This window comes from Achroia grisella, unplaced genomic scaffold, assembly GCF_030625045.1.
Source record: "Achroia grisella isolate CSIRO2021 unplaced genomic scaffold, CSIRO_AGI_Agris_v1 utg540, whole genome shotgun sequence".
Lineage (NCBI taxonomy): Eukaryota > Metazoa > Arthropoda > Insecta > Lepidoptera > Pyralidae > Achroia > Achroia grisella.
Genome location: NW_026712925.1, coordinates 4,138,829 through 4,156,973, shown reverse-complemented (window position 1 = coordinate 4,156,973; position 18,145 = coordinate 4,138,829). Strand labels below are relative to the sequence as shown.

The 18,145-nt window shown below is 32.2% G+C and overlaps 3 protein-coding genes across 4 annotated transcripts; 1 reads left to right on the top strand and 2 right to left on the bottom strand.

Annotated features, from left to right (window-relative positions):
* The first annotated feature begins 280 nt into the window (after nt 1-280).
* LOC131847673 (electron transfer flavoprotein subunit beta) lies at nt 281-4,458 on the top strand. Its single transcript, XM_059197299.1, has 6 exons — nt 281-443; nt 644-802; nt 1,561-1,719; nt 2,223-2,303; nt 3,338-3,478; nt 4,148-4,458. Exons 1-6 carry the CDS (start codon nt 393-395, stop codon nt 4,316-4,318), a joined length of 762 nt encoding a protein of 253 aa, XP_059053282.1. The 5' UTR covers nt 281-392; the 3' UTR covers nt 4,319-4,458.
* A 544-nt stretch (nt 4,459-5,002) lies between these two features.
* On the bottom strand, nt 5,003-14,247 carry LOC131847665 (DDB1- and CUL4-associated factor 10 homolog). Of its 2 annotated transcripts, XM_059197286.1 has the most exons (11): nt 13,900-14,247; nt 13,204-13,317; nt 11,956-12,325; nt 11,168-11,323; nt 10,366-10,425; nt 9,419-9,606; nt 7,927-8,062; nt 7,460-7,542; nt 6,642-6,797; nt 5,830-5,986; nt 5,003-5,344 (listed from the first exon to the last, which is right to left on the bottom strand). In XM_059197286.1, the coding sequence occupies exons 1-11, from the start codon at nt 14,118-14,120 to the stop codon at nt 5,069-5,071; spliced, it is 1,917 nt and encodes a 638-aa protein (XP_059053269.1). In that variant the 5' UTR covers nt 14,121-14,247; the 3' UTR covers nt 5,003-5,068. The 2 variants fall into 2 exon arrangements, with proteins under 2 accessions (XP_059053269.1, XP_059053270.1); XM_059197287.1 differs by lacking the exons at nt 7,460-7,542; nt 7,927-8,062.
* Nucleotides 14,248-14,250: 3 nt separating this feature from the next.
* LOC131847664 (mRNA export factor Gle1) lies at nt 14,251-17,529 on the bottom strand. Its single transcript, XM_059197285.1, has one exon. It carries the CDS (start codon nt 17,353-17,355, stop codon nt 15,406-15,408), a length of 1,950 nt encoding a protein of 649 aa, XP_059053268.1. The 5' UTR covers nt 17,356-17,529; the 3' UTR covers nt 14,251-15,405.
* Nucleotides 17,530-18,145: the final 616 nt, after the last annotated feature.

Genomic DNA, 18,145 nt, shown 5'->3' with positions numbered 1-18,145 from the left:
AAATACGGACTCGACATTATTACCATTCATATATACATATTAATGAAGTACCGAACTCTAAAGATTAGCAAGCTATATACAAGATTTTATATAAATTTATTTCTAACATATATTTTTTTTTTAGGTTTTGTATCTTATGTTGGGCTAAAAAGGACTTGTATCCAGAGCCGTAAAATATTAAATAAAAAAAAAAAAAAACACAGAGTATACGAACACACAAGAATGTGATGGAAAATGTCATGGAAGCTGTCAAAAAGTTACTCTATGCTGTGTTCCTGAGTCCACTTTTTTGACGGACGGACTTCGTACCTTTCTTATATTTTAATTTGTTTTTTATTAATTTTCTAGTTATTAAGTTGTTTTAATAGTAAATTTATTTAAAAATAAGTATAATGGCTCGTGTCTTAGTTGGTGTTAAGCGAGTTATTGATTATGCCGTTAAAGTGAGTTATAATTCTCAAGTTCAAAGGTTGCTTTTCTTTAGCTACTGAATTTCTATGTTTAAAACTTTTTTACCATACTTTAGTAATTAAAAATGATTAACTATTATTCACCTGTAACAATGTGATAATTTTGTTCTCGAACCCCTACATAATTACATCGTCGCATTATATTTGACGTTCCAATAACGAAATACTTCTAGATTCGCGTCAAGCCTGATAAAAGCGGCGTGGTGACTGATGGCGTTAAGCACTCTATGAACCCATTCGATGAGATTGCAGTAGAGGAGGCCGTCAGATTGAAAGAGAAAAAATTAGCCAGCGAGGTCATCGCAGTATCATGTGGCCCAACACAAGCACAAGTAGGTGTTAATGTATTTTATTACTCCTCATTTATTCAATATCTGTTTATAAGAATATAGTTAAGGATTTATAAATAAAGTTTCTTTGTAAGATGTTAGTGAATTCAGCTGCATAAATGCTGATAACTCATGCTATATGTATGGATTCAGAATTATACTAGTGTGTAAGTGGTGCTGTGTGGGTACACATAAACTTACACTGCACACACAAACTTTATACATAAATGCTAACAATATAATATAAGCGAATATAATATAAATAAATTGACAAACACAGTAATGCATCATAGCCTCGACTCATTCAAGTTCTAATAAGTTAATAATCTCTGGTAGTATGTTACTCACTCATAAAAATTTGTAAATATCAATATTGACATCAATATAAATAGATTTCTACCAAATTATAACCTTTTTTATCTATTATTATGTAAGTGTATGTATACATGTAGGTTTTGTAAGAAAATTATGCTTAGTTTAGCTGACTGCAATGTTTCTAATATATACATAAACATACAATTTAACACAATTTGAAATGGCCTTTATTGCAATAGTTTTTATATATCTATCCTTATAGCATATCACTTGATGCATAGGCAGAGAAAACTTATATTACTGTAAAAGTCCAACTGATAAATCCTAACTATATATTTATTAGTAACACTTAAGGTAATATCTAGATAAGAAATAAACATACATAATTATCCATAATTCATATTGTTTGTGACTTGACTATTAATAAAGTGCTTATTGTGGTGCAGGAAACTCTTAGAACAGCCCTGGCCATGGGTGTGGATAGAGCTATACATGTTGAAGTAGCTGGAGCAGAGTATGAAGGCTTGCAGCCAATCCATGTGGCTAAAATACTTGCCAAGCTGACACAGGATGAGAAAGTTGATCTTGTTATTGTAGGCAAACAGGTACGAAGTTCCACTTTTTTTTGAAGTTGTCTATAATTAATGGCACATTGAAAATGTACTAAGTACCACAGCTCAGAAATTAAAATGGTTTTTGTTTTTGGTAATGGTTTGGGCAGATCTCTGGCTTGAAATACCATAGCTCTCAAACATGTTTGAATTTGCCAGGGCTACATATGACATACCTATGCCACTGATTATAAATACTTATACTATAAGTTTATACCCTTTTTTTGTTTTAGCAATACCTTTATATATGCTAAATAAAAAAAAGACTATATTGTTTAGAAAAGATTTTGTAGTTTTCCTTCAGAATATTGTGTCAGTGTTTTAGCTTTATATTAGTGTTATAATGTTCCTATTTCACAAGACAAATTCACAATGCTATTATACATAAATATATTCACTCCTATCAAATATAATTATTCACACATTAAATTTAATCTCTGATTCTACTGACGTGATCAACAATTTGATAATATAGCTAAAATAATTTACTTTCTTAGGCAATTGATGATGACTCGAATCAGACTGCACAAATGACTGCAGCATTCCTAGACTGGCCCCAAGGAGCATTTGCTTCAAAGGTATGTTAATTATAAGAAACCATTTTCTTTTCATAATATGTAATATCTACAACTGAAATTTAATGTTATTCTGCTTTTAAAATAAATAACATTCAATTCTTTATTTATTTATTTGGTATTGAGTTGTCTCAAATCATAATCATACATATAGAAGTATATTGTTATCTATGCTTGAGATTACAGTTATAACCTTTTATGACTTTTTATCAAACATTTTAACTACGAAATAATCCCATGTATTGATAATTGCAAAAATTATAAGTGTTTATCTTTGGTCTTTGAGTAGACTTAGTTGATGCTATAAAAATATAGTAAATATAATAGTTAATATTATGTAAAAAAAAATGTTAGAATGTTGTTAAAAAGCAGAAAAAATATTTTATATGATTAAAAGCGTAGTGCTTACAAGTATTAATGATTCAAAGAAATACTTATTTGTACCAAAATTAAATTAATGTTAAAACAACTTTTCCATTCAAACACAGTGCATAAAATAAATGCCCATGAATATATAGTACCTTGGAATAATATGAATGTACTATTGATTCTACCGTTGAATGGAGGTGTAGAAGACTGTGTCGTCGTGGATTCTAGGTAGACATGCTTTTTTTATTATACCTATAATATTCAGAAGAAAAAAAAACATGTCACTATGCCAGAACAAACATACCGTCACGACTATTATTGCAGACGGGGTAATCAGAGGCATTCTCAACTGATATTGTTGTGGTGAATGCAACAGTTGACATACATACTTACATTTCTCTCGGATTGTTTTAAATTCATTGTGGCAAAGGGTGATCCTACCGTCTTTGCTTGGTATTTTTTTTGTTTGATATCATGGTATGCCAGTAGCTAGAGCGGCGTTCAGAAATATAAAATAACAGAAAGGTTTTGTTTAATTAGCCAGATTTTAACTTACGATTATCGGCCGTAAATTAAGGTAGACGAAACCACTAGACTGCTGATAATCTTACCAATTTAAATACAAATCTTTGTTTTTTCAGCTTTGTTAATTTTTTTAAATATTGCAGATTGAAAAGACCGACTCCGGCTTGACAGTGACGCGTGAGATAGATGGAGGCTTGGAGGTGGTGAAGACAAAGCTACCGGCCGTTATTAGCGCAGACCTCAGGCTTAATGAGCCCAGATACGCGACCCTCCCGAATATAATGGTACAGTATTATAATATAATACTCAATCATTGCATTCTGTTTTTCTCTGGATTAACTATCAATATTTGATCAGTACCTAATATGAAGTTAAGTTAATGGAATAAAAGCTCATAAATTTAAAACAACATATCCACTTATGAAATATCTGCACGAATATTTCTTGTATAACCTGGGCCATGAAACTGAACTGTTTCACTAATATTGGGACCTTAGTGTAAGATGTTTATGATTCGCTTGATCATGACTCGTTTAAAGTGGGTATTTTAACATACTCAGATTTCACTTGTCAGTTCCATATCAATATTGTCAGGACTGGTAATCAGTTATTCAGAGGAACCCACCGGTCTCCCTAGATTCTTGTGTATCTGTAACCTGCATATATGATGAAAGTGAATGAGAGTAATGTTGTAAGGATAAAAGGCAATTGTAATTAGTGCTCTCAAAAGAGATTTAATGTTAAATAGCCTAGCAAAGTACCACTTGCGTCCGTCCCTGGTTCAAGAGACAGTGAGCACAGGAAAATTCTAACACTAATTACATAATTTATTTAATAAATTTATGAATCTAGAATATTTTTTACGTATAAAGAATCCGATTCGACAAATTTGCCACGGTCCTCAGACATATATTTTACTGAATTCTAATTAATATTTCTCAAATCCATTCCAGAAAGCTAAAAAGAAGCCACTGAAGAAGGTAACTGCAAAAGATCTTGGCGTCGATCTCACACCGCGAATAAAGGTGGTTTCCGTTGAAGACCCACCGGTAAGACAGGCGGGCTCAGTCGTGCCCGATGTTGACACACTCATTGCCAAACTAAAGGAGGGTGGGCACATTTGAAAACCAACTGCCCTTTATAGTAACAAAGTTGAATTTCCCTGTATAAATTCATATATCAATAGAACTTTGTACATGAGATTTTGTGGAGTAATGTGAATTATGTAGTCTATTTGTGTTGAATATACAATTTTACCATGTTATTTCTTTTTTATTACTTATGCGCTTGTACTATGGTAGAAATAATATTATATTAACAAAGATACTATATAAATGCATTTGTTCAATGCATTATATACATTGATATGGTTATAAACTTTTCAAATGAACAATATTTTTTAATTTCGATGCCCAATTAAGCTGCTAGAAAGTCCTCGAATAATATCTAATATCGGTTCACAATTGGCTAATAATATTTATTGAGCAAAGCCAAACATTACGAGACGAATTATTATTTTTTTATGGGTAAAGATTCCATAAAGTCCTTCTGCTGCCCTCTGACGCGGCGGGTGGAGTTTTAAGAATTTCTATGCTTTAAAAATAGTGCCTACCGAGATCATAGAAATTAAATGTTTTATATTATTTACATTCGTATACATAAATACTATTAAATACTCTTACAGGAACGTCAGTCTATTTCGAGCGGATTCTTCATACTTGTACCAAAAAGTAGTATTTCGAAATTCCTTTAAAATTACTCAAATATTTTTCATAGATTGTTAAATAAACAAAAATTTTGGTCTACAATATTTTAATTACTTTGGATTCCATGAATAAAATAATATTTACATGATAACTAAATTTATTAAGTAACTAATATAACGATTCTCCGCTGTAGGGCTCATACCAGACTATTTTGCCTTCAAGACAGCCAGTGACAAGCATATGATACCTCGGGTTGAATTTCGAACTCACAACTAAGTCTTGATGTATTCCTAGACTTTGTCCTACATCCACCATTGGTTTAGGAGTTTTGACGTATTGAACGCACTGCGACAGTTCGCTACAATTTTCGTTGAGAGCTAGGAGCCTCATCCCTCGACCAAACGGAGAGCAAACGAGTCGACCATCAGCCGAGTAACATAATTCCTGTAAACAAAAAGTACATTCACACAAATTGTCCATGTCGCGAAACTATATGGATTTGTCCTTTCCTTTCTTGTTGTCACAGGTAACAGTTTTTTTTAATGCATGGTGATAGTATGATTCACTATGTTTACTAATGGTATACGTCGATAAGGCACTTATTAGAGATCACACTTATAAATGATCAAAAGAGCATAAAATCAAATTGGTTAACCCATTATTAAGAATCCAAGAATTGACCACAATGGTTTCCAGGAGAGACCGCAAGGAAGTCAATCTGACATTGTACATTCTTAACAATAAGACCTATCAGTACTATTATTAATAACCCCCTACCCCTCTGCAAGAATTGGTTAGGCATACTATTACACAAACACTAGTTGATGTGGGCCTAGCCTTCTGTACACAAAGGGAATGAAAACCTTAGTGTATTGAACAATTTGAAATTAAATGTAGTAGGTAAGTTGCCTTGATCCTTATTATAATACCTTGATAAATCCTTTTCCTTCATTAGTTTCCTCTATATAGTACAGAAGTCTGTCTCTATTTTGTCTAATGTAGTGTCGTGTCTCGCGATCCTCGTCACACGAGTCTCCATGGTCTGCGGGCGATGGATCCCTCGACGTTGACGGCAATGACACGGGGCTGTGATGAAAATGTAATATTAACTAAGGATAAAGCATACATCCAGTCCTAAACAAAATAGATAATATTGGAACTAAATAATCGATAGAAATACATAAATATATAGGACCAACACTTAGGACTAACAGTGGACTATACGATGATATGGTTTCAAACTAATGGTTGTCTCTTGAAGCCTGTTTATTATCTCCACAAAAATTTCACAATTGAATTGAAATGTTACAAGTGTAGGCGTAGCTTATAGAATAGACATTTATATTACTATTTATGCCAGGCGTATGAATAGTCTAAGACAACGTCACCTAGTTCAAAACTAAGTAGAACTTGTGTACAAATGATATAAATATTTAGATGTTTTTTTTATAAATACAAATGGGTGTTTTCTATGTATATACATAATATACAACAGATCGATACAAACAGTCATACTCATGAATACAAATATTCGCAGCCTGCGAGGAACCAGCAACCATAGTCAAGTCTATATATTGTAGTCATTTCAGTGACTTACATCACAGAACCATTTTTATTATTTATGCCTTGCGTGCGAATTGCCTGATAACAAATTTCTTAAATGATTATAGAAAACTCTTAATGTTGGACGTGTAATTCGTTCGAATTGTGAGTGCTAGTAGCAGACAAACACAAAAATTACCTGAGCTCAGCATGCGACGCGAGCTGTGCGTGTTGCGCGTGCGGCAGAAGTCTTGCGACGGCTCCCCTGAGGGCACGAGGACGTAACGCACTCGGCGGTGAGATGCCTGTGTTGATGCCCATGATGCGTTGCATGTTAAAGTTGCGGCCCACACCCCTGGTATATGACAAAACAAGATTTGTAAACCATACATTGTACCCTTTATAATAAAACTCACTTAAGAATACAATTAAATATCGATTTCCCATTTTATTTGTTGATTTAATATTATTATTTAATTAAACTAGAAAATGGCAACCCAAAGCGCCGGAATAAGAAAAAAATATATATTATTAAAGCATGCGAATAATAACAATCAAATGATCATAACAATTTGTGAATACTATTAATTAATATACAAGACAGTTATATTTGTGTACGTATATGATTTTTTTTAATGTAATGGTTTTACTTGAATTAGATCTATATTCATTTGACGGTTGTTTCAAAAGAAACTAGATTAGGTACTATAAATTAGACGACATAAATAGCTTTAAAGTTGTAGTAAAATATGATAATGAGCTACCTATGCCTCAAGTATGTTATAATTGTAATACAGTATGATCCACCTGTGTTTTTGCTGGGATGTGTAAATAAACATATATATTTGTATATCTACGATAGACGTGAAATTATCACTATGTGTATTATAATACAAATAAAATTATCAGAGAGTTTTATACTATTTGGCATTTCTTTTGATTGGCGTTAAATATCCAAAAGAAATTCATGAGGCGAATAAAAACAAATAACAGTGAAATAATAATTATCTCACTAACCTGCTATATAATTCTTGTAATACCCTATGTTGTTTGATAGTTATTGAAGCCTCCCATACATCATTTTGAATACTTGATAATCCCTGTTAGAAGAGAAAAAGAAATCAGTTTCATTATAAATATTATCAGTTTACTAAATTTGTTTGATATAGGACGAAGGAAAAATTCAATTCGAAAAATAGGTTCTATAGGTTTTTTTATATTATGAAAATTATAGGATTGCAAAATTAACGGTTGGCGAAAGATGTAACCAATTCTAAAGTTGAAGCCCCAATTGACTATAATCAAATTCGACATAATTTTACTAAATAATAGAGTTCATTTTAAAACGTTAACAGACGAACAAAATTAGTTTTGAAGAGATATTGAAACCGTAGTTGAAAATACAGAATTTAATAAAAAAAAGTCTAGTGTTCGTAATAAAACGTTATTTACATGGTAATTTCATTTTATAACATGTCACTTACATCGAGCCTCGATGAAGTCGCGGAGGACGAAGACCCGTTACTATGGCTGGACGGTTCTATGCGTGACGTACTGGGACCAGCTTCGGGCTCATCCTCTCTGTCGCTATCTCTGTCTATACGGCGAATTGACGACGATCTGGGTTTAAGCCAAACATTACGTTAATTTCCGAAACAACAATATGAGGTTCTATATAATTAGCTTAGGGTATAACGCGTATACGTAATTTGTAACAGCAATTATTGCCCTTATTAAATACGTAGTCAGACTGATTAATACGCGGTCCCGCTGAAAATCAATGATTAATTGGTTAATTCCTAATTCAATGGTTAACTCCTAAGCAATCACTCTCAAAAGTCTGGTCAAAAAGACCAGCTACGATAGATACGCTCCTCAATTCATTAAATATAGGTGTCGCGCTAAGCAGCATAACTAAATCTACATTCTATCATTATTAATTCAATAAAGCCTCTGAGTTTGCTGACGTTCATTAAATATCGGGCAAGTCAGTACGTTTATGATAATGTTGGGAATGTTATCAAGTTTCGAGATTAATTGGGGTATGTTTTTAAACCTGCGGTTTAAACGTATTATTTATTTTGTCATCTTTATTATTACTTATATTTATTTTGTTCTGACGTTTCGATGTTTTTATACAGTTTACGCGAACATTTAAGTCTTAAGTCACAGAATTACAACTAGCTATATCAGAAACTTATTTATGTCAAGTTACTTTTCACTACAAAGAAATCATCACGACAATGTACTAAAAGCAATGAGATTTCGTACACAGATGGATCATATTCTAGATTATTACTATTATAATTATGTTCCGCTTTAGGGTCAAGTGTATCAAATCTTAAAAATCGTAATGGATCGATTCTTTATAATCTTTTTCGACGCCTAATAGTAAACTGAGTTAAGTATCACAAATTTAGAAAAATCCTTTTTAAAATTTGAACTTCTCTCTATTTTCCCAAAATTATATTTTTAATTAGGAGAATTTCATGAATATAAAGCGACTTGTTTCGCACTGAGCTGCTCAAGCGAATAAGTGGTGTATATCACCTTGATGACTTTCAGATTAAGTAGAACCAATTGTCGTAAAATAAGAAAATATATTATAAAAAATAAATTAATTAAATAAATATTCATGTAAATTTTACTAATATTGTGAAAGCGAAATTTTGTGAGTATAGATGGATGTTTCTTACTCTTTCACACAAATACTACTGAACGGATTTTGATGAAACTTTATAGTAATATAGCTTATACATCAGAATAACACATAGGCAATAAATGCGGGCGAAACCGCGGTATAACAATAATATACAATTCATTATTAGGCGTAGTAAAAGCAGGTAATAGTAAAAGTTCAACTTAAGGTCTTTGATTATTCGAAATATATAATTATAAAAACGTCAAATGAATGATAGAACATTGAATAAATAATCAATTATGCTATTTTATGGAAGTTTACTAGTGTATACTCACGGTGCTTCGCCGGCGGGCGTGACCGAATTCTGCGGGCGCAGGGGACGCGCGAGCCGCGGTCTCGGGCGCCGCAGCGAGCGGCGAGGCGGCGGCCTACGCGGCGGGGGCGGAGGCCTAACACGCGTGCAGTCGCGCGTCGACTTGTCTGGAGTCTCCGTGCTCGCTTGGATGTCGTGTATGCATGACCACTGCACATTGAATGCACACAAACGTCTCGCTTACATCTTTTGACGGCCTCGATATCAAACATTTATATTGATGAGAATTATTGTTTGTATCGATCTGGGTATTTCGTATTTACATTATGTATGTATTTACGAAAAAAAAAATATATTTGTTGACTAGTACTCATAAAACAAGCTCTGCTTAGCTTGGAGACTGGATGGCGATGTGTGAATTATCCTGAGATATTATTATGATTTGAAATGGCAAACATGCCAACGATATGAGGTAACTGTCTACTATATACATATATGAATAGCATCTGTACATCGCGTTACCATGTGATACCCATGATAACTCAAGCGCTGTCATACCAGAGACTAAGTTTCTTACATTTCCAACACAATGTACAAATAATATTATACTATTCAACCTTTTGGTTGAATAGTATAATATTATTTGTCAGTGGTCAATATTCTGTATGTTCTTTAATGTACTCAGAAAAGATAGCAATAAAATATTTTAGAAACAATATCAGAATAGGTGGACTTTATTTTCAGACGTCAAATACCTAGCAATGAATACGAAAATCAGTAATAACTACCATGACTAAAAATGTTAAAAATAAATATTTCTTGATTCTTTACTTTCTAGGAAGTAATGTTTTAGTAGTCTGGTAGTTTTTGATCTTATTTTGTTCCACTAATAAGCATATTCTGAAAACATCGGTTTCAACAGACGGATTAATGTGGATTAAATATAATTCAGAAATTCTTATTACTCACCTCAGACCTGTCATCATGGCTAATATTTCTACTTAATGCACTCCAGCCTAGAGGATGTATCTGAAAGAAAGAATAAATAGTAGCATTTCTTAGTTCGCTATTATTTCATCGTCAGTTTTTGTGTCTTTTTATCTTTTATTTATATCTAGGATATAATCAACTTGTCAATGCATTATCATTATCTGGATATGCATTAATATTTATATACCATATCAGTTCCGGCCAAACAATATAGTTTATCACAACACATTGTCTGTCGTATATAAACCTACAGACATACATTGATACTAGCAGAACAAGGGCTACATACTCCCTAGGAAAAGTCAAGGTTAATGAGTCATTTGAAATGATAAAATAATAATATTGGGATTTAGCAAGTTGCCTTAATTCCCGTAGGTCGAGGGTTCGAATTTCCATTTGTATTGGCCTGTATATTTTATTAAGTATTTACAAAAAATAGTACTAAAAAAAGTATATATAAAAGCTCTGCTTTGGGGCTAGGCGGTACTGTGTTAATTATCCAGTTTATATATTTAAATGATACTCTTAAGTTATACTACACATACTGTTCAATAACCAACGTTCTTTACTTATCTTGGAGGTAAAAATAGCGTATTTTCCTCCATTATACAAACTATTGCTAATTAAATTCCATAAAGGTCTGTCAGACGTGAAATACCTTTTCACAGTTGAACCTTTCATACAAACACAGACAAATACAATTTCGGATTTATAATATTATATATATAGATATATTAGTTTTTTATTACATAGAAATTGTAGATTTCAATGCAACTCTCACCTGCAAAGAACTGACGACTTTGGCATCGTTCCCATCAGGGAAATCCGACACGAACTCGATGCGGTTCTCCTCTCGCTTGTCATCAAACAAATGGTCATACAAAGCCGCTATTGGAATAAGCTGGTGACTCGTTTGCATCAGCCGATATAAATTTGGCTGCAATAAGATAGAATATATGTATTATATGTATTTTACTGAGGTGGACTTGTTACCTCTGTCCCCCCATTTTAACCGCCGAACAAGTTGCTTTTTAAACTGTTATTTTTGTTTGTAGCATAAAATAGGGCAGTGATAATACAAGATAAGAGAAATAACATCATAGTCTATAATATAATAAAGTTACATAGTATATATATATATATAGTCTATAAATTAAGAATATCAACGCATGAGTTGTTTCGCTGGTGTTACATAATAAAGTGATGCCCATAGTTCAGTTAACGCATATAGGTGATGGTTACAACTTTAAAAAACATTTTGAAACTCTTGTTGCCGTTGTTCTTGTAAACAATTTTTGAGTAGAATTTGTATAATGTTAACATTATACAAAAATATTTGTGGATAGCCCCATATTTTTCCTTGCTTTATTTTGTTAGCTATATATAATATATAGCCTGTCAAACTGGAATAATGTGCCTTTCATGAAATTAAAGATCGGTATCAAATTGGCGCAGTTATATTCTATATAATAAATATTACTAGCAGCCCCAGTTATGTTACTCACTGATAAAGTAGTTTTCTATAGGTGAAATAATTAATAAAATATTATAATTTAAAATGATTATTACCTTAAATCCATGCAAATCTTGTGCTAAAGTTGAGAGATTCAAGTTATGTATAATGACGAGAAGCCCGCCCGTCGTACACATGACCATTTGTCGAGCGTCCGGTGAGAGGCGGCACCTCATCAGACCAGAAGCGTGAAATACTCTTTGGTACACCAAATTACATTCTGTGTAAGAATTAATATCCCAAGTGTAAATACTGCCGTTCAGTTCAGAAGTGACTAGGAGTTTGTCTTTGAATGAAAATTCTATATTTTTCACCCAGGATGTGTGGCCGCACAATGAGCGTATTGTTTTTTTCATATTTCTTATATCCCATAACGCTATTGTGGTATCATCCGAGCATGTCGCAAACATTCTGCCATCAAGAAATCTAAAAAGAACATGATGTTACCACAGTTACATATTACCACAGATAAAGAGAATATTACAAACAATACTTAGGTGAGTTAATGTCAACATTATTTATACACATGTCATTAAGGATAAGGACGAAATTTATATCCTTAAATTACTTTAACTGTATATCAATCTTTCCTTCTCTTGGTGGCAGCTTGGCCATCGTATAATAAATAGAGTTCATATGTCACAGTGTTTGTAGCAAAACTCTTCTGAGGCGGCTTGACTGATTCTTATGGTATTTTGTATGTATATTCAGTTGGTCTGAGAATAGCATGTAATCTATTTTTCATACCTCTAGGTAATGAGAGAGGGACACCACAAATTTTTATTTTAAACTTTAGAATACATTTTTTTATGATTATGTATTAAAAATACATATAACCCCATATTTTCACTCTTCTACCTTCAACCCCAATTTTATATTTGACTAGTAAAATATGCACTAAAATAATTTATATGGCAAAACAATGTTTACCCGGTCAAGTAATTGTTTTTATAAATTTTTATATTATTTTGATACCCCTTTTTTAAATATCATCTCTTTACTCTTTCTATGTGAGCCCACTGCAGATCAATATACATGTATAATTTCCTGTTTCTTTCATGAACAATAGGGTTAACTCACTCCAGTCACTTCAGATCCCTTACAAAGTATCTAGTACCCATACCACTAGTTCTGCTTACCTAAAACTAGATGTTATTAGATAGCACTGTGTAAATTGATCAGGAATATTATTATTGCTTGCACTAGATGGTAAGAATAATGTAAAGATAATAACTGCATAAGAGGATAAAATATCCTACATATAATAACCATTTGTTAATTTGTACAACACAATAAATACTTACTTAACACAATTAACACAATCGGAGTGGGCTGAATTCACAGAATGAATTCTTTTATGAGTCAATGGGTCAAATATTTGTATGGATTTCTTCTCGCAAGCAGCAACAAGTAGAGTCCTGTAAATATTAATTCAAGTTTATTACTACATTCTGTAGACATTATTTTGGAACAGAATTGTTTAAGGGCTATGATTATACCACCAATGAAAATTAACTACTTCATTAACATTATGTTTTCAGCTTGACATCTCAATTGTATTCAATTATACAAAGAAAATCCTAGTGTTCATGTAAAATATTAGCAGTAGATCCCCATGTATGGATAATTATTTTAGTTATTAGAAAATTGTAGTACTAAGTAATTTCTAATTTAATTAATCTTTTGAATGTAATGTCCTATTTAGATAAAAATAGCACAAAGCAGAAAGGTACTTAGAATTTATTACTTGAACATTAAAATTAATAATGATGACTCTTATCTACAAATTTATATTTATAATTATTGAAGGCATGTACCAATACAAAATATACAAAATTTTAATATTTTCAGATAATAAATATAAGAAATAAATGCTGAAATTTAGACATTTTGATATTACTATAAGTAGGATCAGCTGTTCAATGAAGTAAAGGAAATTGTATATATGCGTACCTATTTATAAAAGATTGTTATTAATTGTAGAAAAAGATTGTGCTCACCCTTCCGGAGAAAATTCAAGGTTGAAAACTCCTCCTGTGGGAACTGCATTGGCCTGTTCACAATCCCAAGATGCTATCGGCTTCATGCCACAGTACAGACTTCGTGCCATAGCGTCTCCAGCGCCGATAGGTGTACCGAATCCTGTCTCCCTCCGCATCAGCCGGTACGGGCTGAATGCGGAATTTTTCGCCAAAAACTTCATACTTTCTGCGTTGGTCATTATAGTATAAAAAACCTTAAAATAGGGCAGCCGAACACACACACTGTTGTATTTAAGTACACGGCATATCAACAAAACGTAATGAAATTAATCTATTACTAATTTTATTGATACATATTTCTTGTGATTAATTCTACTATATTAAACTATTCATGGGCAACTTTAATATATTTAATTTAAACAAACCAAAAGTAATTCAATGATAGCAATACAGATTACATGCTGTTTTGTTACTGACAGCGTACTCTGTGCTGCACATACGGTATCAAGCATCACTGTCGTTATCGTAGTGATTACTTGCTCAGTGCACGGTTTGACTAGAACTATAGTACTTGAAGCTCGTTCTTTTTAAAATTATTCTATTGCTGTTTGTCGCAGCTGACTTTTACATCTTCACCAAACTATAGAAGGCCGTATGGACCATATAAGTTCCAACTACAATTCTCAAATAATTCATATAAATTAGAAAGATATTTATTTTAATTTATTATTTACAGTACATAACAATTGTATAACGAAGCAATGCCCCAGTAATCTGAGCAAAGAATAATATATTCTATATATCTGACAATAGGTATGGGGCACAGTTACCTACATCAATGTAACATTTTCTATAAATTATGGCTAGTAAGACAAACTAAATGATGTCTACTAAGCACTGCTGTATCTACATAGGAATCATGTGTATATAAGAGCAATATTTTTAAGTACATTTGTCAGTTCACTGTCATCTGTAATATACGTTCTTAGTCTTAACATTTTTTTACTGTCATGCCACAATAGGTTTAGAGCAATTGTCGAAAATTATTTACTACTCTCAAAGCATAATGTGCTTTGAAAGTAGTAACGTAGTATAAATATAAAAGTAGTATCACACTATTTTTCTTCCTATAGATTTATGTCAATGAAAGTAAAGCCAATGACACTCATTTCTCTCCACTTAGCCCTTAAAGGACCTTGCTTGGAGATAAGACATATAATATTTAAATAACTAAGGAAATTATCTAGAGACTAGTATTAGGGTTGATAACAGTAATTGATTATTTAACAATACCATCATGAAGCAATCATACTTATTCCTAAAATTAATGTATATGTAGTAAATAAGATGCATATGTCACATTGACAAATTATATTCAAAACATTTCATAAAACTATAGACTGCATTGCATTTTACACTTAATTTGATATTTATTTTAATTACATACAATACAAAAACATTTTACTTATTACAAAAAAAACATAGAAAATGAATCATACAGAAACAACAATTTAAAACTATGTGTTACCAACTACTGAGTTGTAATAGCCCACTTGGTGGTGCAATGTGACCAGATTTTAGTACATCTTGAAGGAAAACTTCTAATCTAGTTTTAGGGCCACCTTCGTCAATGTTTTGCAATATAGCAAGATAGTCAGTACTTACTAACTTAATAATTTTTCTAAATTGTTCACTATAATATTTAAAAAAATCATTTCCACAAATGGTAAAGAAATCATGGAGTAATGTGGCACTAATATCAGGTTCAGGTTTTAAATTTACAAAAGAAGCTAACCACTGCCACCCAAATCTTAAGCTGTGAGGATTTTGCGTATTCAAAAACTTTGGTGTTTTTGCTATCCAGATGGCACAATGGAGTTGGAAAATCCCAGAAATTCTCTTCAAAAACTTATCTTGCTTCTCTACTACACCATCTTCATTGTATGTGTAACCTCTGGAGAGATAGAACTCTTTGTCAGTCTGCCCTTCTTTCTGAGGCAAAAACATTGGTACCAAATATGGGCACTGTTTATGAAAGTTTGCTTCTAATAATTTTCCAAAAATTGGAAATTGTGACCACAAAGCTACAGCAATAGCAGCAAGAGGAAAGGCTGCCTCTGGATTACTGGAGACCAATCGATCTCCCTGTTGTACAATTTTCTTTGCTAAAAGTGCTGTGCAGTAGAATAGTCCCTGCGGATGTTGAGTTGCTGTCACATAAGTGTCAAACACTTGTACTCTGTCACCCTTTAATAGCTTGAACAGTTTTTCATACTTATCTTTCATATGATGTCCACTAACAGATGACAATGCATTAACTGGTGTATTGACAGCCTTTTGACAATCAAATCTGAATTTCTTTAAGTTAATATTTTCTAACAATTCTTTATATTGAGCTTCATATTGTTCTAAAAATGTTCTAAGTTCTTCATAGTAACTATAATTCACAGGGGAATAAAATGTTGGTTTAACCTTTTTAGTATGTTGTATTACTGTGTTGTGAGTAAGAATAGTATCAGTATTCTTTATTTTAGCTTTTTCAGCTTCCTTCTCTTCTAATTCTTTCTTTTTTCTTGCCTCTTGCTCTAATTCCTTCTGTTTTCTTAATAACTCCTGCCGTTTCATTTCTTGTAAATCTTCAATTATCTTATTTCTAACATTGTCTATATTTAAGGATAGAATATCAGCTTGTTTCACTTCCTTCTCAGTAATAGCATTAGACTTACACAGTTCCAATAAAACATTGATATTTCCTACAACTGTGTTAATTGTATTTATATATTTATCACATATTGTTTTTCCCATTTGTTCTGTCTGTATTAGATTTGATATTTCATTGTAGCATATGCATATTTTTGTATGACTATCCATTATTGCAGCAAACCGAGCAGTTGCTTTGTTTTGTTCTTCTAATATTTTATTCATATTCTCAATTGTTTGTTTATTTACCACTTGAGTATTCTGCTCATCCAGCTTTGCTCTTTCTAACAGTGATAGATTGTCATTTTCCTGTTGTTGCTTTAACATCTGTAGTTTACGATTCCTACGGTCAAGTGCTCGGCGTTCACATTGCTCGCTCTGAGCTTCCCAATATTTTCCCATAAACTCTATTCTTTTCGAAATCATTTTCTCAATCAACTCTATAAATGAATCTTCTGTCGTTTTCTGTAACTTCGTCTCATACTCTTTCATTATAAGCGTGTAACGTAGATCTTCGCGGATTCTGTCTTCTATTAGATTTTCACCTTCTTTGGTAGCAGTTATCAATGGTTTTTGATCTTGAAATTCCTGCCTTTTGTTCGGAGTATTGGGTCCAATAGTGACTTCGGTTACAAGAGGACTAATTTCAGCAGCTTTTGTCAGAGCCGAAATACGTAACTTTTCGAAGTTCGCTAACTGATTAGTAATACTAAATTCGCTCTTTTTATGACTATTACTTCTAGAATTTCTATCAACATTATATACGTCTTCCATATTCACTGGGCACCAAAATTTAAAGAGCTCTGTTATTTAATCGTTTAGAAAGACTATTATTATAATTTATTTATATTATTCAAGTAAATAACGATAGTCAGTAATATAAATAATGTATTAATTAATTACTATAAATACAAAAACAATTATTAAATTATTGAATTTACAATAAAAAATTTGACGGTCGCAACGATATTTTTTTGACAATGACTCTTTGTAAGTGTCATTACTTTGACATTTTGAAATAATGCTCCCTATCATAGCACTTCTTTAATATTAATGATTATAGCCTTTTTGTAAACCTCTTTTTAAAAGAATATGTCTTGTTCGTTTTACCAATACATTTAGATACACTAAAAATCTAGGACAATTCTATGTGCTAGCTCTTTTTAGTTTAGCTAAATGTAAGACGTAAATATCTCGGACAAAAAATATAGGTATTTTTCAGAAATGTGTGATTTGAATCACGATCTTAAGTTGAATGTTAAGTTGCCCCTTATACCTATGATCATTCTGTCCTTTTTCAATACCTCAATTACCTCCAGATTCCTTTGCCTACTTCCATGCCTAGATGAGGTGAAATTATTTATATCACGCGACAACACCGTTGCTATACTGCCTATGTGACATTAAATAATTCTCCGGACCGAACACGTACTTCGGACTTCTGTAAATATATTTCTTACTAGTTGAGCCCGCGGTTTAGCGTAAAATTTATAGCCTATATGTTATTCTGACATATAAGCTATATTACTGTAAATTTTCATCAAAATCCGTTCCGAATTTTTTG

Bases quoted from the DNA above. Each gene is read 5' to 3' on its own strand.
- LOC131847673 (XM_059197299.1), top strand. From the start codon at position 393: ATGGCTCGTGTCTTAGTTGGTGTTAAGCGAGTTATTGATTATGCCGTT. The intron at 1,720-2,222 runs GTACGAAGTTCC...TTACTTTCTTAG, and splicing joins TTGTTATTGTAGGCAAACAG to GCAATTGATGATGACTCGAA. The intron at 3,479-4,147 runs GTACAGTATTAT...AATCCATTCCAG, and splicing joins CGACCCTCCCGAATATAATG to AAAGCTAAAAAGAAGCCACT.
- LOC131847665 (XM_059197286.1), bottom strand. From the start codon at position 14,120: ATGACCAACGCAGAAAGTATGAAGTTTTTGGCGAAAAATTCCGCATTC. The intron at 12,326-13,203 runs GTAAGTATTTAT...TGTTCTTTTTAG, and splicing joins GATTGTGTTAATTGTGTTAA to ATTTCTTGATGGCAGAATGT. The intron at 8,063-9,418 runs GTGAGTATACAC...GCTTAAACCCAG, and splicing joins ACGCCCGCCGGCGAAGCACC to ATCGTCGTCAATTCGCCGTA.
- LOC131847664 (XM_059197285.1), bottom strand. From the start codon at position 17,355: ATGGAAGACGTATATAATGTTGATAGAAATTCTAGAAGTAATAGTCAT.